Source organism: Manacus vitellinus, unplaced genomic scaffold (assembly GCF_001715985.3).
Source record: "Manacus vitellinus isolate BGI_N305 unplaced genomic scaffold, ASM171598v3 scaffold_21_pilon, whole genome shotgun sequence".
NCBI lineage: Eukaryota > Metazoa > Chordata > Aves > Passeriformes > Pipridae > Manacus > Manacus vitellinus.
The window spans coordinates 6,084,659-6,106,084 of NW_021939546.1; the positions used below are offsets into that span (position 1 = coordinate 6,084,659).

At 43.4% G+C, this 21,426-nt stretch overlaps 1 protein-coding gene across 12 annotated transcripts in view; it reads right to left on the reverse strand.

Annotated features, from left to right (window-relative positions):
* The window catches only part of NFIA (nuclear factor I A), a 411,264-nt gene that overhangs the window by 229,253 nt on the left and 160,585 nt on the right, over nt 1-21,426 (reverse strand). For all 12 annotated transcript variants that reach the window (XM_018072111.3, XM_018072107.3, XM_018072106.3 and 9 more), the window contains one exon: nt 16,284-16,815. In XM_018072111.3, coding sequence (XP_017927600.1) covers nt 16,284-16,815 — 532 coding nt within the window. The remainder of the gene's footprint in view (nt 1-16,283; nt 16,816-21,426) is intronic.

Below are 21,426 nucleotides of genomic sequence, written 5' to 3' on the forward strand. Positions count from 1 at the left end.
CCAGCTTTCTGCTGGGCCTTTTTTCAGCCCAACTTGGCGATTTTTTTCCTTTCACTAAATATAGCTTGAAGGAAAATACGCCGCAGCAGTTAATCAGAAGCAGAAAGAGAAGTTCAGAGCCTTCATTCACACCGAACTCCCCAGACTTTGCTGAGATTTGCTCCAGTGAGAGGCAAAGCTGGAACTTTAGCGCCAGCATCACAGCAAGGGAGGTGGAAAATTTTTCATCCTGGTTGTCTTACAAGTTTATTTTCTTATTTTCCTGTCCTGTCAGTCCCAACCCGACCACACCAACCATTACACATAAGCTTGCGAGATCTCAGGAAATAAAATTATTGGAAGGCCAATCGCCTCCACACATTACACTAAGGCGTTATTTCTTCCTAAAGTGACAATCCTTAATACCCTTTTTGGGTTTAGCCCGTTTTAATCTTGGCAGGAAGTGTAAATCTGTGCGCTCAGCAGCATTGCAGCCTTCCTGGCTGTCAAAATTTTGCCTCCGCCAATGCTTGAGAGGTATTCTTGTCATTTCACTGGGGTAGGAGACTTCTCCGTCTGACATACAAGATCTCCCCAAGTAGTACAATATGCCAAAACGCCGGCACATGTACCCTGCTCACTGTTTTTCGTTTTGGTAACTCAGACTTGCTCTCTCAGCATCTGCTGGAGGGCTGGATGCAATACAAGGAGCCCGTCACAGGCAAAGAAAAGGAAAATATCCACGAATGAACCCAGAAAAAAATCCTCCACCCATCTCCCCGTCGCCTTCGGACTTCATGAGTTCGCTCCAGTACACGTTGAAGTGTTCAGCAGTGAGTGCTCAGCCCGCGATCCTGTCTATCTGAACACGTGGCCGTGCTCCCCAAGAGGTGTTGGGGGCTGCTCGGCTTCTCTCCGTGCAGAAATGGTGAGCCTGGAAAAACTAGCGAGCAGAGGAAGCCGTGCTGCAGCTCCGGAATGGCCATTTAGCCAAATTGCATACCTGTGCTGTGTCAGCTATATGGTAGATTCATCTCATTCCATTGGTCTAATGGATGGCAATTGAATTTAATTAGCAAAACTACTTTGACTTAGTCTCATACTGTGCTGAATGTAATGAAATCTTTCTCCGCTCTCTCTCTCTCCTCTTTTTTTTTTCCCCTCAAATAAAGAATGTCCTTAACTGCATTCCACTGTTAGAATATTAAAAGCTATATATGTTACTCCTAAGGACAGAGTACAGCCATCCGCTTTCACAGGCTTTAGATTTAGTTATTGTATTACATAACGTAAAATAATTAAAAAGATACTTCGATAGTTACACACAGTATAAATTCAATTACCGCGATGTCTCCATTAAAAGCACTTTTATAGTATGAGTAAAATGCAAATCCTCTTTAGAGATCGATACCAGAAACATAATTCTATGCTTCATCCTGAGAAGGAAGTTAGCCTTAATAAATCATCCCCTTAGATTAAAAAAAGAAAAAAGTTTCAAAGGTACTTATTTGAAGGCAATTCTCTAAAGCAGACATGGAGCTCCTATTTCTCCTGGGCTCATTTTTTAGCAGTGAGGTTCACAGGCTGCACCTCCTGCTTTCATACAGACCCTGCCAAGGAGAAAGATGCCGAGAAGAAAAGCCCCAGACACGTGCGCTGGCGCCGCGGCTCTGCCGGGATTTATTGAAACGCCCCAGATCCGGCCGCGAGAAGTTTGCAGCAACTTGTCCCCCCCGAAATAAAGTGCAAAGAAATTCCTCCGGATGGGTTTGGAGGGAATATTCCTACCAAGCCTAACTTTTGCCTGGCTGGGCACAGCGAGACAAGTTCCTATGATTGATTATCGTGGTATCTCTGGATGTCTGACTTTGAACCATAACCTTTTTTGCGCACAATGACAGTTGGGACCTACCATTTGCCATCTGTAGAGATGGTGGGGGAGAAAAGGACTTCGCTTACATTAATCAACCAATTAGGAACAGACTTAAACAAAACACTAAAGCATAATAAAAACCTGACTGCTTAATAGCTTTGTACTCTTAATATTTGCCTTCCTGTAGTCTGCTGATGGGAGAAGCATCACCCTGCCCAGCCCCTGCCGGGGACAGAGTTCTTTCTCTGGGACTGGGCACTACCCGATCTCAAATAAAGCTGAGATGCTCTGTTCTGGGCAAGACCAAGACACCCAAAATTAAAAAAAAAAAAAAGAAAAAGAAAAAAAAAGAAAAGTTTGGAAACACAGTTGTAAATCACAGCCATACGACGTGGCAGGGCTTTCTCATCAACTGCGATCATAAGAGAATTATTTTTCTGAGTGCAAAATTAGTAACTAATCAAAGACACAAATCACTGCTTCAGGAAGAATTAACCTTTTCTTTCAAAGCTCGGGGAAGTATCCAGGGACCCCAGATATTTTTTTCTGCCCCCTCCTCTCATGGTTGGCAGAACATCCTGAAGGAGAGACCGAAATAGCGGCTGAATAACTGGGGGTGGACTCTGCACCCCGGCTGCTCCGATAAGGTTCTGGACAGAGGAGATCCATGCGCCCAGTCCTAGCAGCTCACAGCCTAATTCAGCTCTCAGGGGTGGTAGGTTAAACGACTTCTGTGCAAGCTAGCAGTGAAATCTGGCTTTCCATCAGTGAGTTAAGCTGTGCAATGCACACTTCGAACTTTGTGCAACGCACACTTCGAACTGCAGAAGAGGAAGAGGAAAACCTCCACATTCCTAAAACATATCCTCGTTTCGTCTCCAGCTGACAAGGTTGTGAGGCCAGGATCAAAGTTTGACCAGTATCACCAAGTGGCACCACAGCAGCATCTCAAAGAGCTGCTTGTTTCTGCTGCCTCTGGGTACCCACCAGTGCAGCTCTTAGGAAACCTCTTGGATTGCCTGCTTAGTGAAGCCATAGGAAAGTACACACTCACAAAAATAATACATTATTAGAGCAAATTATCTTTAAATCCATACATGCCCAGATAGTTCTAAATCATCCCTCCACTGTGACCTGCAAATGCAACGGACTGTGTTCTTGGTAAGAGGTGAAGTATATTTACTTCAAGGTGTACAAAAAACCCCTCTAATGACTCAAGATCCAATCAGCCAAGAAAACATACAGTGTCACTACAATAAACATGTTTTTGTGATATTTAATAATTGAAATTTGGAACAAAGTTTTAGAGACTGGCCAAAATGGTCTCTCCATCCTCGTGCTTTATGTCTCTTTGTCTATTGTTCTTTTTAATACATTGCATCTGTAAAAAAAATTGCAACCTACTTTATACAATTACTGCACTGAAGTCCCAAGCAATCTATCAAGTTGTCATACATTTTCTTCACATTAAACCTTTTTAAAATCTTCCTTTTTTTCTACATTCCAAGAAAATGCAGAAGAAAATTTACTTGGCCCAAAACAAGGTACAGTGAAACATGTCGTTCATCAAGTCTGGTAACAAGAGGAGTTTGTGATATTGTGTCAGGAGAAGAAATAATCCCCAAAGTGGTGTGTTAAAAGTTTTGGAAGGTTTGTAAATCAACAAAATTCAGAGCATCGATAAACCTGCACCAACAGGGCTTTGGAAAAATTCCCTCTGAACAGGTTCTTCTTATGAACTCCCTTTTTTGCAGCACTTGAAGCCACATCTGAGACATGGATCTGAGGTTGCCAGTGGTCTGTGTCCCCTGACGGAGGGACAATGACATGGCCAGGGCTCATGGGGTGGCCGGACACGGGGCTGGTTCATGGAAAAGCACGGCATTACCAAAGGCTATTTATTATTAAGGAAAATGCTTTCATCTGTCGATGGCACCCAGAAACAATAAGCAGGAACACGAAGCAACGGGTGGGTGAGAGGGAAGGCAAAGGGAAACCGGGAATTATTTCAGCTGGAAACTGTATGAAATACCAGGAGGAAGGGGATTATTTTGCACATTAGTTTAAAAACTTTATGTGCTGGAGTTTGCAGTATTTGAGTGACCATCTCCAGAGCAGTGTGCAGAAATATGAAGATATTGTCTTAATTTCCATCATCTCTCGATAGTTGAGATCCCTGATAAGGGTTGTGATAAAGCTTTGCTGAGGATTAGAAGATAAGGATCCCTCTCCTATGAACTGCAGGGAAAAATGTTATCTCCATCCTTCTCCATCCCTCTTCCCTTCATTGCCTCCTCCAAAAGAGGAGTCCCTGCATCCCCTGGGAGCCCCAGCAACTCCCAGATTCCACGGCTAGGCATCCATCACTGGGTGCCACCACCTTCGGGACTGTAAGATGATATAAAATAAAGGCAAAATGTCGAGTGCTTTGTCTCCCATGGTTTCAAAATGTCAAAACCTCGGTTCCTGAACCCAGCTCACACCGCCAGTCCCACTTCTTGCAAAACAAAGAAAGCAGTTTAGGTTCCAGGAAATCCTACATGTTACCATAACTAATTCGAGCCCAACTGCATTTGTGGTTTCGTTGGGTCTTTAGGATGATCCCGTGCCTATTCTCAATGTAGGAATAACCCGTGTGCTTAATTATCTTCTTTAATAATTCCATGGTATGTGATTTATTAAACAAGCTCCTTATTTGTAAACAAAATCAGAGGCACAAATGTGCGGCGACAGTCGCACTTCCTGGCGAAATAAGAGGCAGACAAAGAGCCCTAATGATGCACCAAAAATGCTCACCAAAAGTGTACTCTTTAAAAAGATCACCAATTTAATGCTTTTTGTATTTCATTTATCAGCCATGTAGTCATCATTCCCCTCCCTACCACCATCTGTACACACTTTCCCAATAGACCATCACAGCTGTCCCGTTTCTCACACAAACAGTACCTTTTATATGCTTCCCAACTGTTTTTAATAACTGTTCTGTGCACAGCACTGTACTTCCTTTGTTTTCTTTTTTTTTCTCCCTTTTTTTTAAAATATGAAAAAGAGATATAAGCCAAGCAAACAGGTCATAGCTGCAATCGGTGTAGGAAGGCAATTAAAATGTTAAAAGCCTCCACGGCCACTGACCCGTCCTCAAGCCGCACCAGCGGCCCCAGCACGAGCTGGAAAGTTCCCTGGAGAAGTTGCTAAGGTAGGCGAAGCTTGTTCAAAAAAATGATGTACATGAGAAAGACTGTCTGAGAAAGCCTTCATCTTTTTTAATGAGGAAATATTATTAATATTAAATACCGCTTCTGCAACCAGAGAAAGTTTTTTGAGGCTTCCAAGGTCCATTTATCAGCTCCAAGGTATCGCTACCCTGTATTTTGGAACTGTGTGGACAGAAACATCCCATTTTCTTTTCAAACTCTGACTCGTTTCACTCCTTCCAAATGCCCTGTGTGTCTTTACTTTGCATTGCGGGCACTCATCTCTTCCCTTTGCCCACGCCTGTGCCGATGGCGGCACTGCCGGAACGGTGAGCCGGGACGGACCGGCACAAAATCAAGATGAAGGCATCATGCAGCCAAGGATAACTCAGCCCCAGGCCCTGGGCAAACAAAGTTGCTTCCAGAAGGCGAAAGCGGGGAGAAATCCAGCCAGGAACGGGGAGAAAAGCAACACTTTCTTAGCAATCCATCTCATGGAAACCTACCCTTTCAACAGGATATTCAGGAGTTAAAACTCTCTATATTTGTTTTTGTCGACGCAATGCCCACAGCATCCTTCACTCTGCACCGTACAGGTAACCAAGCTCCAGGACAGGATGGGGACCCTACTTGTACCATCCTCATCCCATGGACACACAGCTTCCCACCCTAGGGCTGCTCACTGTGAGACACACCTCACTCTTTTAGGGAAGAGTATAAGACCACGCATATAAAAAACAATCGGTCCACTCTCAGTTCCCATCATGATTTTTACCTCCAGTTTTTTACCAAAAAGGAAACAATGTCCATGTTTAAAGTGGGCACAGAGCACATTATTTTGCCTATAAATCACACTCATGTGTCCACATTAGAAAGAACAGACAACTTCAAGATGCACTTCCAAGATGAAAGCGTGCATTCCCAAACAACACCGAGCTCCATGGTTGGGTGTTCGTAACTGCAACTACCTGGGAAGAACCTAAATGAGAGCTATTGAAGGTGATGTCCTTCTGTAAGGAAAAAAGAAGGTCTTGACCACAAAAATCCCCTCTTAACTGACTGTCAAGTGTTTTTCCCAGCTTTTCCAGCAATACTGAACTTCTGCTTGCAAGGGTTCAGCTGCTACTGAGGCTGATGCTCCCCCAACCAGACAAGCTTTTAAATAAAATTATGTGGGATTTACTTTTCAGCTAAGTGACAACTAATTTTTACTTTTTAACACAAAACCAAACATAAGTAGATTTGTTGGCTATTTTAATGAAGTCCTTGTGGCATCAGGAAAAGTCCTCATCATCACACAATAAAAGCATTGCAGTGGCTATCCTCCCTAAAAGCATCCCAACAATAGCTGTGCTTTAGAAAAGCATCCCGATACAAAGAATTCATTCTTCTGATTTACTTGAAACTACTTTGCCTTATAAAAAAAAACAAAACCAAAAAAAACCCCAAAAACCCAAACAAAACCAAAACAAAATAAAAAACAAAAAACCAAAACAAAAACAAAAACCAAACAAAACAAAAACAAACAAATAAAAAAACCCACAAAACAAAACAAAAAAACCACAACCCCCAAAAATTTTAAAAGAAAAACCAACCACCCAACCTGAATTAAATTTAAATTTTACCCTAAGTTTCCAGCATCACTCAGGGATTTGGCCATTTTTTTCCATATCAAATTAAAGCCTTATTAGGTAAAAAGATCAACAAATTTCAAGCCAATAACCCTAGGATGAAATCCAATTAACAATGTATTTCTGCTTTAAAATCTCCCGTAAGTGTTCATCTTGAAAATAAACATAGTAGCTATCTAACCTGCCTTTTGATACCTTTACAGAGGTGTATCCCTACCCTGTTCTTTCAGTGCATTACAGGGTATTTTAAACACCAAAATGGTGATTTAACCAGGTGCCATGTTTATTACAAAGCTCATTATCTGTCCCTCACACACCAGACTAAATTGGCAGACGTGGAAAAACACAACATGAATGAGGCTGTCCCAACACTTCACATTTAGTTCTTCATCTCTTTTTTCTCCAGAAGCCTTTGGCAGACGGTGCACAGAGCCTGCACTTGCCCCAGCAACTTTCCCCTTTCCAGGGGCTCTGGTTTAGGACTAATCTGAGGTGTATGGAGATGCCTCGCTATGAAATATTCCTCATGAGTTTGTTAATGCATTTTGTACCTAGAAATGATCCCACATGGGGGGTCCCAGAGCACTCCTCTCCCATCATGTGCTGCTTAGAATCATGGAATCATTTAGGTTGGAAAAGACCTTTAAGATCACTGAATCCAATCATACTGAACATGGTATGACAGAAGCTGGGATGAGCAGGAAAGGATGGCGCAGAGCAGGTTTAGACTTTGTTTAGATATTGATGTAATGGGCATCTTATGGATGTGATAAATGGATGAAAACAAGGAGGAGGAACAACATGGGCTACACCTCTATGACTAGGGATCAGAGCCATGGTGGCAGGTCCAGAGGACATGCTGTCACCTGCAGCTCTCACGGGTGATGCTGCGCTGGTTTAACGCCTGTGGATGGTGTGTTCCATTCCTGTAGGCACCTCTATATCACCAGGGCTCAGGCAGCACAAACTCTCTGGTGCCAACATTCAGCTTCCCACAGTGTCAGTGAGAGCCAGGGATGGACACAACCTTCCCGTGCACCAGGTAAGTGAGATGGGCAGGAGAAACCCACTAATCAGTCCCCCCAGGTAACACCGAGGCCTTCCCACTGCATCCCAAGAGTGTCCTACTGGAGGAGACCGTAGTGATACACCCTTCTGTGATGCTTTAAACCACCTTTTTACATCATCAAAAAATCCAGGGCACCAGTGAGTTTTCCCTCATCGACCAAACAACCACCAGGTACCACAGTCACATGACCCTCTCCAGCAGCACAGCGGGCTTACCTAGGGAAATAACCCTACTCTGGACACCCACCAACCCCATGATAATTTTGTGCTTCACTACAGATATATCTCACCCCAAAACATGAACATGCTGAAACATCCAATCATGTTCTGGCACGCATGCCAAAAAAAAAAGCCCATGGCAACAAAGACGACAGCTTGCCAATGGCAGCTGCTGCACGCACACACAAAATTAAACTATATTCTTCTGGAAAAGGATATTATTATGGCGTTTGTTTCCCCTCACCCTCACCCATTCCCTCCCAAAATAAAGGGGGAAATATCAACACATCTCAAACATTAGGAGAGATGGATTAAAAAAAAAGAGTGAGGGATGGGATGGAGAACGCAGGGTTTAACAGGAGATCCAACTGGAATTGGGGGCTGGATGCATGGAGCCACCCTGAAATACTGGCTCACCTACAGGAGTTGTATGGCACATGTAAGAAAATATATTTTGGGAGGTCTGAGGATGCTGAATTGCATCAAGTTTCATGAAGCCATCCCTCAGATACAACATGAATCCGCAAACACACACTTCTATGCATTAAAGAGCATCTGACGACACCCATCCCCACTTCCTTCCCCTGGTGTGGACCTGCTGGATGCCTCCCATGCTGCAATGCAATGCACGAGAGAGCCTTCTCCTCACTTGTGAAGATAAATGTCATATCAGACCTCTGACATCATGTATTCTCCAAGTAATTATTTTTGATATCATAAGAGTTGTACAGGGTGCACAATAAAATTAAAAAGTAGAAAGCAAGGTTAATAAGATTATCATGTTGGTATAATAGGTAATGCATTTTGCAGTATATCCTTAAATCTGCCCTCTCCAAGCATAATTAAATAACTGTGATTTATATTTTAAAGGAACGCAGACATGCTGTGTATCCTCCTACCCACATATGCTAATTGCTTTCAGCCCCTAAAAATCACACAGTTGTTTGCAGCTTTTTAATCCTCATGTGTAAATAACCCGACTCAGGTCCAAGTTACAAACAATGAAATCCAGGAAACTTTCAGAAGAGCATGTCATTAAACCCGTCTTGATTTTATCTCGCTGATCTAATGGCACTGATGTGCACCAAAGCCCGCGGGAAGGAGGAACAGCTCCCCGGAGCCCTTCATGCCGGCCCCAGAGCCAACGTGCCGGCTGGGCCACGACACCGGGAGAGCACTCGGACTGGCAAGGTGGATATTAAAGACCTGGAGAAGAGATCGAGACCCACTTAGGAGGAGCTGATGGATGTATAAGCTCAGGACACCCCTCCTGGGCCTCGCTGTGGGTCTGGGTGCACTGCAGTGGCACAGGGACCGTGGGCAACACAAGCCTACCCGCTTCGCTCTAGGCCAAACTCAACCGCGCCGCTCTCCATTTTGACTCACACATGAGAGCCTGGCACACAAAATGGAGGCCCTCGTGTATTTTACAGGCAGCGGCTCAAATTCAGCCCAAATCCACACTCTACAGGGCCACATCCTCCTCCTGTGTGCCGAGCCATGATGGTGTTACACATCAGGCTGAGCTCAGGTGCCACAGCCACCCCTGGGGTGGGGACATGGGATGATGGTAGCCAGAAACATTTAAAAAATATATATAAATAACACTGTTTTCTCTTTAAAATTAATTACACTGTGATGAGGGGATTGCCCAGACACTGCCCTTGCAACTGGGGATAAAACACTGCAATGCCTTGCTAGGATAAAACTGCCCCACACGTCCAAGGCACCATGACCCATGTGCTGATCCCAGTCAGGGTTTTTGGTGGCTCCCATAATATCAGCAATAATTAACAACACTAGAGATGTGGTTGTACCACATGAATGGGAAAACCAAAATGATTAAAATGATTTTTAGTCCGCTGACAACCCTTATCTACCAAAAGCCCTCACTGGCATAAGGAAACCTCCAGGTCAGCTGCTGTTAGGAGGCTAAAATAATTTCCCCTGAATTTACAGCCTGTAATTTAATCATCAGCTCCAGCCCTTGTCTGTGCGGAAGGGAGCTGGGCAGAGCCAGATCCATGGCTCCCAATGAGGATGCCCCAAAGCCATTCCGCTGGGGACAGTCCCCAACACCCAGAGGGTCCCACTCTGGGACATGTGTTGCAAAGCACAGGCTTTTTGGGAGGGGTTGAGGGTTTTTGGAGCAGCAGGATGGGGTTTGTTTGCTGGTTGTAAAAACCTCGCCAGTCCCTGAGCCAGAAGCATCAGGGGGAGGAGGAGCTGTGAAGAAGCTCAAGGCACGGAAAGCGAGGGATGCCCTTTCCTTTACATCCGAATGGGGAGAAAATACATAATTGCAATAATAAATACTGGGGTTTATGAACAATTAGGATTCCACTGTCTCTTTGAAGGGTTTGAAAAGCTGACACGATGTTTTGGGTTCTCCAGATTCAGCTTTGAGGCCTCAACCAAGAGAAACATTCAGCCCCGCTGTGTACAGCAGTGACCACAACAAAGATTGTGGTTTCTCCCACACTCGCCTTAAATAGATCTAAATTAATGCTATTCATCATTGGGTGGAAAAGAAGGGAAATATAAAAGTGCAGTCACTTGTAGAAAAGCCAGCAGTGTTGGGCGACTTTCTTACCACTCACAGGCTTCTCCTGCTTCTGCACCTCGAAACAGGGAGGTATGGAAATAACACACCCTTATACCGGCCAAACCCATCACCTGGAAAACATCCTGAGCATATAAAATATGCCTTTATCCCGTGTTTATTTGTTGTTGCTGTTGTTGTTGTTGGAGAAAGGGAAAAGCTAAACCACATGACTGAACTCCTGCCAGGGGTTCATGATAGAGCAGACTGTCCCAAGTGCCGCACCAGTTAGTATCTGAATTATCACGGATACTCACCGGCTCAGTTACAACTGCACAGGGAGAGCAGTTGTCCCACCTAAATCCTTCTTCTGTCAGCTACCACCCTGCTTGTGGCTGCAGCAAGCAGCCGGTCCCACTCCCCAAAGAGGAGAGCATCCATACATGGAGATATCTCTCCGTGCCATGCGGGGTGTGTAGGTCGCTGTGTCTCGCTTGTCCGCGATAGGTGGGTGAATGAAATTTGGGATGTTGATCTGCTGTAACTGTCCTCTCCTTACCTCTCCCAACTGAGATACAGACCCAGGCTCCCACCACTGACTTTTTAGGGGTACTGTTTATAACGCTAAAGCAACACAAAATCTGCCTTCTCCTGTTACTCCTTGAGGGCAGAAATACTGCAAGATGTCTTAGTTTTACTTTTTTTTTTTCTTTAAAACTACAGATGTCTCACTGTGGCAAAAAATAATGGAGTAGAAAAACAACTCTATGAGTCCCCAAACATTAAAATCTCCGCTGAACATTGATCTGCTCAGGTTGCCCTGGGCGTGCTCAAGGAGCCCTGTGCAGGGAACATGTGTGAGATACCTTCTGCAAAGCTGGCTGAATGGTCTTTTAGTAAGAGTAACTGCACTCTGTCTGTAGAACAAAACTTTAAGGACTATGTTGGATATACACTTGAACAGCCACAGGCTGGAAGTAGGTTTTCCAAAGCATTATAGATGGAGGGAATGTCACGGATGCTTTAAAACTCTTCAGATACGCGTAAAAATGACATGTACATTACGTATTATCCCCACAGAATAAACACCATCTGAAATGTGCCCCTTTTTAACTACCATTATGAGCTGTCTAAAGAGCATTTTGGTTGAAACTTGGGAGGAAAGGAGAGGGAAAAAAAAAAAAGCCCACTGATCTTACACCTGCTCTTTAGCAGTGGGAAGTAGGTTCTCAATCTGTTAACATGACCATCTGGCCAATCTGCATATCACGGCTATCTGGATTACCCATACGATGGAATGACAATAACATAGCCAAAACAAAAGTAAAACGTATCAAAAACTAACAGTAGCGCAAGCCCTTTTGATTTTAAATTAAATAATAAATGTGGTATCAGAGCAAAGCAAGAAAGTCAGCTAAATAATTAAAAATGAGCCTTCACTACAGCATAATTAAGTAAACAATATGGTGTGTGTTTCTGTATGAGCCAGTAATAGTTTCCACCATGGAACACTCCACTTTTGCAGAGCAGCGATCGGGAGTTCAAGGCGCTGCGACAGCTCTTTCGGTGACGTACGGTATTGTCAGGACACCTCTGCCATCCCTGCGACACGCCGGGCCGGCTGCGGCTATTAACAGGATTAATGCAGCAACAATCAATACCAATTGTACTAAAAGATTACAGCGCAAAGCCTCAGATACCTTTTGGACCCCCCAGTATCTCCACGAGTTCATGGGCTATCTGCAGGCGCTTTCTGCCTTAACCCATCTTTGCATTATTCCCCATCAATGCCTCTTTGTGGTGGTCCAAGTAGAAATATTTTAAATCTGCTGATGGGAACATAAAATGGGTCTGCCTAAAGTTCAAGGCCATGTGCTCTATACCACTGCCCACCAATTAGCCACAGAGCATATTCAGAGGTTAAATAAATTTTCAATCACAGAAATAAGGCTGAGTTCTTGCATCTTCGCTGGCTTCTAGTCTAAACATGAACGGAAAAATGAGCTCATGTAAATAAAGCCCTAGCCCCAGATTTTTCTTAAATTTGGGATTTTTGAATGTCCTTCTGAAAGATTAAAAGATTTTCTCTGCCACAAATACCTCGTGAGCTTAATTCTCGCCCGAAGCGTGTAACGATGGTCGGCCAAAAAAATAAACCAGGCATTGCAGCATCGCCTCCTGGCCCGCCATCCAGTTTTGGCTACTAGAGAAGGCTCTAAAAACTGTGACCTCTCACAAAATTTAACTACTTCTATTGTGAATCTATTCTCCAATCTGATCACATTAGCAGAAGGAACTCCAAAGCAGTAAAAAACTCCAGAAAGTTCTCGGTTGAGTGCCTACTAATGAACAAAGGTTAACTTTATCTAAAAGGTCAAATGCCTGGTGGCTAAGGTTGTGACCTTAACAACTTAAATTGTGACCTTGCCACGTGCCTAGTATATTGTAGATTCTGATACAGATCATCTGGTAAAGGACCGGTCATAAATTAGCTTTACTGTTCGACTCCCACAAAGAAAACGGTTTGCCACAATGGTTTCCAACTTGTCATTTGATACAAGCACAGAATAAGTGAAAACTAAAAAGCGAATCCAAGTTCAGGGTATGAAAATGCTGCCTGCTTTTAGTTAAGCAGATTAGAAACTGCAATGTGAGAGTAATACTCTAGATTTCAATACATTTTTTGGTCAACCTCTAATTCACAAAACACCGATCTTCCTTTTTTTTTTTTTAATAAATTTCTCTTTTTTTCCTTTTAATGAAAATGACATGTAGTTTGCCTATTTGCATATTTTTGTTTTCTCTTTCTAGCCAGTTCTTAAAGAGAATAATTGATTTCAGTAGCTTTGTAAGAAGCACTATTTAAATCTGTGCACATGTGTTCCCTTACAGATGATACTGCCTACTGAAGAAAAAGCGTGGATTCAAAGCAATAATTATCCTACATGTTTAGAAGGAAAGGGACATCTTGCTGCCGAAGTCATCTTGAATAAGGGCATCTTGGAAAAGAATACTCCTCGCCCAAAAAAGAAGACGAAAAGTGGGGGGGGGGGGTGTGGAAACAACAAGAAAAAGAGAAGCGAGCACTATGGGTGAAAAGGTCACAATGGTTTTGGCACGTATCTTCAAGCACGTTTCAGAGTCTGTGCCTCCTGCCAATACTGGCAACTTCTCAAAACTTTTAAGGAGGTAAAAACATTGTTTAGTGTTTACAAATCTTCTGTACTATAGCAGATGCTTGTCAAATCCGCTATATGTAAGTTGACCAGCCTACCTAATATTTGCACTGGTGACTTCCTCCTTATAAATATGCAGTCCATACATTTAGGGAGCGAGGTCTGATGGAGTTGGAGACAAAGGACCCTTAATATTTTTTTTCTTTTGTAATTTTCCTGTTGCGCACCCGGCACAAGCTGCCATTACTGCGGGTCTGCGGGAACCAATGGCTGTCTACTTGGCCAATGTTCAGGTGTAACAAAGACTGCTGGGATACATCAGAGGGGGGAAAATATTAAAAAAAGGGGGGGGGGAAAGAGGTAGCCTGCACGCAAGGCTTTTGGTACACCTCTGTGAAGCGGTATGGATGGTGACCGCGCTGTGCTACCTCCCAAAAATCATTTTGTCCCCCTCCCCGCTGAGGTTTAGCAGGAATACGCCAGCACACGCTACAGCATTAAGAGCACAATGCGATGCGTGCAATCAGCAAACAACGGCCAAAAACACGAAGTGGTGCGCTTCGCACAAGCGCATTACCGCTCACACAAATCCACAAATCTAACCCCAAAAAGCCAAGCCGAGGCCTCGTGCTAAGGTTCTGTGGCAAACGTAGTCCAAAGGACAATTAGTGCGATTGCTGCCTGTTGACGATGAAGGCAGAAATAAATAAGAGTTTGCTATCAAAGCCACTGTTTGCCACCAGTGTGCTGATAAAATGGGATATCCCTAATCACAATATTGAACTTTTATAACGTCTATTGCCCGACTGTTATAACAGGGAGAGGATCCTTTCAAGCTCCCTGAAATACCTCCACCCCTGGGTTTGGTTCTTTTCTCCCCATCCTACATTTTTACGACCCTACAGGCAGGCTAAGCCAAGACCATTGGTTTCTATGAACAACTTGTGCGCTCCATGGAGGGCTGCTTGGGAAACACAATACAGACCAGTATTTACCAGCACCATGCTATATATAAATCTAAATAATAAAAACCTGTGTGTCGTGGAGAGTAAATAGCAGTTTTAGCTGTGGATATCAAAGCACTTTAAATGCATCATCCCACTTCGACATGCAGAGGAGGAAACTAAGGTAGACAAAAGGGGTGCAAGTCCATAGTCTCCTCAAGGTTGGAGGTGGAACGGGAAGTGACCTGAAATGCCCCAGTCCCAACCTCCCTTCAGTTAGCCATTAATCCATAATCCTTCCTTCACTGTGGCCATAATAAATTGCAGCGTAAATAAATAATTTTCCCCAATATTTGTCTACTTCCCCTTTGTCATAAACGAGCAATAGGATTTACCACCTCACACTGAAGTGTAAAGCAAATGTTGCAGCTTATCTGAAGGAAATACCACGAGGACACTCGAAAGTTATTTCCGAACAGGGATCATATCTATAAAATCCCAGCGGTGACACTGCCTATCGCAACAACCACGGCAGGGACTCAGCACAGACGAACTTTGGAGGAGTCAAAACTTTCTGCAAGACCCTCCGAAAGAAGTTGGCATGGGAAGTGCAAAGCTCCCAGGGCTGTAATTCACTCAGTTTCCTTACCGATAAATATTTACGTAGAAGTGGTTTCTACTAATATGATTCCTCTCCCCTCTGCTCCTCTTTTTTTCCAGCCTGCCAGCCCCTCAACTCACAAGTCAGGATATGCAGGGTGGCCTAAGCATCCCGTACATGAAACTCAGGGCCTTGCACTTCACGCACACACATATTTCTGCACTATAATCACTCAGGAGAACTGCAATATTATTTTATCCAGTCAACATACTACACATCTTTTGGGTACACTGCGTCACGCCGCGGGCAGAGTGTACTTTGTGTTGGAGTCAGGGATCCCAAGATTTTCATCACACACAAAAATATCTCAGTCCTCCCCCCAGTAAGCACAATATTATCAAATCAGGAATTATTTTCAAGACCTCCTTAGCTTCTAGGTATATAAACTGTGATATTTCGGGGGGGGTTAAGTGTCTTCTTTTCCCCCTAGGATTATGCAGATATTTGTTTCATGCTTGCTGTAACCTGATGACTAGGTTTGCTATCAAGGGACTGTCTTCTCCTTTCCCTCCAAGCCCAGTCCTGTGGAATTTATGCTCCTCATCTCATCCCCATGGGGTGAGGATACCTGGTACTCCTGACTCACAGGCCTCAAGCATCTCTAGCCCTCTTGCACTACTTTATGCGTAACATATACAAATTTTATTTTAAAAAAAATCAATTAAAATCTGTTTTCCCCCAAAATCAGGATAAAGGAAGCCATGTCTGGCTGTGAGCCCTTCTATGACAACATTTAGGATAACACCTGTGAAGGATGCCCGAAATGCTGTTAACCATGGGAAAACAAGAGCCACTTTTATGTGGCTGCACCTTAAAAACCCATGGAAAAAAAAATAAAAGGGAGGGGGGAAGTTTTGGCACCCTCCTCACCACCCCGGGAGAGCGAAAACCACCAACCCCTGCTCCCTCCCCGGCACATGCAGCCGCCACCGGGGCACAGCACCCGGCATAGAGATAACCGAAAAATTGGAGAAGGTGGTATAGAAAGGCACTTACCTGCTGCGTGCACAAAGTATGCCAAATATAAATCGAGTTCCTTAACAGAAACTCCTATATGGTGGGGCTGTACGCACAGCCCGGGGTTAGAGCACTGTGGGGACTTTACAAGGCGCTCGCCATCAGTACTTTCGAGCGGAATACCTTTAAATAAAATCACCATAACAAGGTCCAACCTCCAGACCTTATCTGCCTGGCGAAGGCAGTCAATTCTTCTCATCTTGCCCTTCTGGTCTGGATTGGAAAGAACGCAACACGGAGGCTTTTTTCCTGTGACTGTGAGAACAAAATCCTCCCGAAATTCAGGCCTGATATCTTTCCGGAGCTTTGCCAGAAGTCTGGATGCCCATTTTTGCTTTACCTCGGGTTTTTCACTTAGCAGTTCGTCCTTCACGGCTCTCTCTTCCTCTTTTGACATGCGTTTTTCATGTTTTTTGAAGTATTTTCTTTTTCGGGCTTGCAGGTTGAACCACGTGTACGCAAACGCTCGGACGTGAGGCAGAAGTGCTTCGATGAAGGGATGAAATTCATCCTGAAAAAAGTTACAGAGAAGGGTCGATGTCACCGAAACCATCAAGAAAGAGCCTCCAGAAATGGGGCTTTCGCGGGATGGTTAGAATTAGAAGGGTGCTTATAAAGGGCTTTAAGGGCTGTGGGACTCATAACCCTCACTGACAGACCCCAAACCCTCCACTGCCGCATCCCCGCTTCCCCTTGTACCGACCCAAAACCTCCGCTCCCGCCCCCAAAAACAGCATCCAACTTCAACCAAGTGCCCAGACGGAGATGAAGCAACGCTGGGGCCCACTTTTCCCAATCCCCAAATTTCTAAAAAATAAAAAAGTTAGAATGATTTAAAAGCTAAAAACACGGCTCTAAGTCCACTTGCGGAGCGCGTATCTCCCTTTGCTCTCTCCCTGACCCCGCTGCTTGCGGTGTAGCCAGCATTTGCCCGCCAATTTGGCAAATCCTAAACATTTGGATGCCAATCAATGTTTGTATGGGGAAGTCTAAAGTATAGTAAAACTTTCCCTAAGATATATTTGGAAATAGCAGCCGGCAGTATAGTAAAATGCCGCTATAGCTGTATATACAATTACAACGAACAGTGGTTTTCACTCTGGTTCCTGAAACGGTGAAGGGAGTAGAAAGTACCGCAGTCGATTTATCCTGCGGGTGCAACAATAACACTAAAATCCTAAAAAAAGCAAGTCTTGCAATTTTTTTATTTTTTTTTAAGTTTTGTGTATATTTTGTCAAAAAGAAAAAACCAAAAACTTGACATTTGGGCATATAAGGGAAAGTCAAACTCTGAGCCTTTCTATAAAATAAAAAACAATAGGAAAAATTGAAAACTGTAGTAACAGAAAACTGCAGCACAATTTGCGCAAATATGTGAAGAATTATTAATTGTGTCAGATATTTTTAGATATTTAAAAAGAAATGCCCTACTTGGAAAGTTAGTTTGGCCATCCAGAGACACTGCTTGCTTTGTGTAACGAGGAGTTAAAGATCACCCCTGTCCCTTGGCACAAAAATAATCCCGATTAAAATTATGCTGACGATAAAAAAAAGTGAGAAAGACCCCTTGATTTTGTTTAAAAAAAAAATTACATATATATATATATATTCTCAGAAAGTACTACATAAATCAGCCTAAGAGATCAAAACATATTATAATATACTGGGGCCACGCTTCTTGTTTTTTCTTGGAATAAATGAATGACCGAACTCCAGGCTGCACATAAAAACGTATCCAGCCTGTGGGGCCTGATCCAACACTGTGGGCTGGGGACGTCCCTGCTTCCAGTTCCTCCTTTTCTCAGGATTGGGCCCTCCAGGAGTGAAAAATAAAGTAATTTGTGCAAAGTTTTCCCCAGCATGGGAAAAGCCACCCGCTGCCTATTCCTGCAAGAAAACATTGGGGATTTTTCAGATTAACTAACTTTTTTTTTTTTTAATTATCCCATGGAGTACGTTTCCTACCCAAATCATCGCAGGTTGCGTAAATATTGTTATAAAAAGAGACATTTTACTTCCTTTCAACACTTCATTTTAATTTGCATTTTCTTTTCAGAAATTATGAAAAATTGAGAAATCAATAGTAAAAATATCTACCAGCAAAATCCTGTCATAATTCAAGACCTTCTGCTGACTTCCCAAAAGCTTTCATTGCACTTATTCTAAGTGGCCCCAGATTTATAAATACTTAAATCTATAGGTAATACCATTGCATTTATTTTTATTTTAAACACATATTGTTAAAAACTTCCCAAACAGCACAATATATTTCATTAGAGCAAAGCGGTAGTAATCAAAGTACTATTTAGGATTGTTAAAATAAAAGCAGGTAAAATAAAATAAATCACCCCAATGATTGGCACATTCCTCTTTTTTTTTTTCTCCCTCCTCTATGGGAAAAGATGATAGTTTCAAATTTCAATAAAGTTAAAAAAAAAAAAAAAAGATTGCTGCGAGTTTGCAGTCGGCAGATTCAAAAAGTGAGAGGAGGCACAATCCCAGCACATGGAGCTGCTCTCACCCACCAGAAACAGCTCTCACGGTGGGGGGGGGGCAGAGGGGGGAAGAGAAGAAAAATATAAAAACTACAGGTCCCTACAAGCTATTAAAAATAATAAACCCTCCCTCTTGATCCCTCCTGTCCTTCTCTTTCCCCACTCAGGGAGAGTCAGGGAAAAAAGGCCTTTTGTCAAGTGGAAGTTTATCTGCAAAGGTACACAGAGCAGAGAGGCTCGACAGCCCCAGAGCGAGCCAGGGTAGCGCTTCCAGCCTTCCCACTTTCCAAACACGTCTTGGTACATCCTGAAATATTTTAACTTTTCTGCTTTAAGCAGCGCTTTGTCCTGCTTGATCTCATGTGCTCGAGACTTTTTTGGCTCAACACTGGATACTGTCCAAGAGAGAGTTGCTTTAACCTGCGCTAAAGCTGATTTCTCTACGATGTGAACCTGAAAGGGGAGGTAAAAACAACATCCAAAAAAAATTTTAAAAAAAACACAAAACCACTTTAGAAGGAGGGGGGGGAAAAAAGATGATGTTTTTTGGTGCAAAGTCAGGGTCTGTGGCTGAAGTAAACGAGAAGCACCGCTGCTCGTGCGCGAGGTGTGCACGTCCCTATTAGACTCCAATGTGTCTTTTCAAAATGGTGTATGAAGAGAAAAGGTTAATGACTCATAAACAGACCAACTTTCAAACTGTCTTGGTAAACACGTTGCTCCGGAAAATTGCACCGCTTCAATCTCAGCGGTGAGGTATTAGCAAAGTTCAAGTGGAAATAAAAGCAGCCAGGACTGATCAAACAGAATTGGGCTGGAAGCGGGGACGGAGGAGGGGGGAGCAGTTTCTGCACAATATAGTTATTTATTTCAGCATTATTACAGCCCCCCAAAACACCCAAAAAGTTTTGGAAATGTGTCAGTGCAAGTATGCTAACAGATACACAACTTGTCTGCAGCCTCACTGCAAAATAGAAGGATTTTAAGGAACTGGTGGAAAAGGCAATGATCTTTCCCTTTCCCCAAGTTAGCTTGAAGGGAAACTTTGAAAGTATGTGATAAAGCTGTTTACTTTCCCCCCTTGGTGTTGGATGGGTCACCTAAAAATAAAAGACACCAGAAAGCTGGGAAAGTGATAATAAAAAGTTGGTTTTTTCTTTATTGCACTATTCTCCAAAGTTTGAGGATACAGCTCTTCCGAGGGCTGTCTGTTTCTAAGCAGCACCTAAAATTTGGGCCACACAATTTGGTACTGTTATCCCAAAATTCTCTTCTGCTCTTCAAAAAGATGTTAAAAAAAAAAAAAAAAGAACTATGATAAAAGAGCCCCAAACCCAGCCCAAAGGTGCCCGCAATAATGTAATCCTGCAAAGGAGGCTTTGAAACAATGTATTCCTGCAGATCTTTTGAAATTAAGCCAGCTACAGCGACCCTTGCTAATATTTTTACAATCCATTTAGTTGTAAATCTATGAGGAGATGTGCATATGTTCCCCAACTATTTCCTAGCTCCTCAGCAGATACGTAAATGGAACAATGTTTGGATTTTTCCTGACAGATGATACAAAATGCTCGTGCCCATTTCGGTTCCAGGGCTTGGTTAAATATGCTCAGAACCACGATTTCTGTTTGTTTTCCTTGTCTAACCCACTTTCAAGAGCTTCCCTTTAAATTTGAACCAAAACTTGCCAAAAAAAAAAAAAAAAAAAATTCTGTTCCAAAACTTGTATCAATAAAAGCTCCCGAAATGATAAAATAGGAAATTGCTTGAATTGCTTGCAGTGGCTCAGGGCTCACCCCCTTTTCTATGGAAAAATGACAGAACCACCTAATTGATCCTTCAGAGGGAAGAGTTTGTCAGGAGGCCTCTAATCCTTATATTACTTTTCCAAACGTGCAGCAAGAATGCGAGATTTTCCTAACGGAGTCAAAGCACATGCTGGGCTTTTTGCCCTTTTTTTTTCTTTTTAACTTAAAAAAAAAAAAAAAAAAAAGAAAGAGGGGGGGACACATAACATGACTGGGCCACGAGTAACCAGCCCATGGATTTATTTTCTCTCCTTAATGTGCAACTGGGCCTACTGAGCCCAAGGAGCCCCACGTGGAGATGCCAAGCGAGTCGGTGCTGCGGGCCCTGCACGGAGTGTCCGGGGGTCCCTCCTGCAGCTGCAGAGCTGACAAAAACCAGGTATTTTTCAAAGTTGAATTAGAAGCACAAACTTTGTCCAGGCAGAGCCCAGAGTTGCATCCCAACCTCTGCAAACTCCTTTTGCTCTTGTTTTCCTCCTGCCTTTGAGCAAGTGTACGGTTTGGAGTTTCGTGTCCCCGCCGGCCTGGCATTTCCTCACCAGCACCCCAAAATTTGGAGGAGGCTGGGGAAGGAGAGGGGACCATGACGGGAGAAGGGGATGAAACTTTTGCAGCTCTTCGGGCTGCCTGGGAAGCTGCCGCCCCTCTCTCTGCAATTCCTTGCCTTTTTCTCGGCGGAAAGAGCCCGGAGAGGCTTTCTCACCGGGAGAAAAAAAATATTCCAATTAAATTAATAAGAATAATGTAGTCAAAATCTCCTGCAGGAGGAAATAATCTGGGGTTTGAGTCCGCCACAAAGCATTTCCTCGTTAAACCATT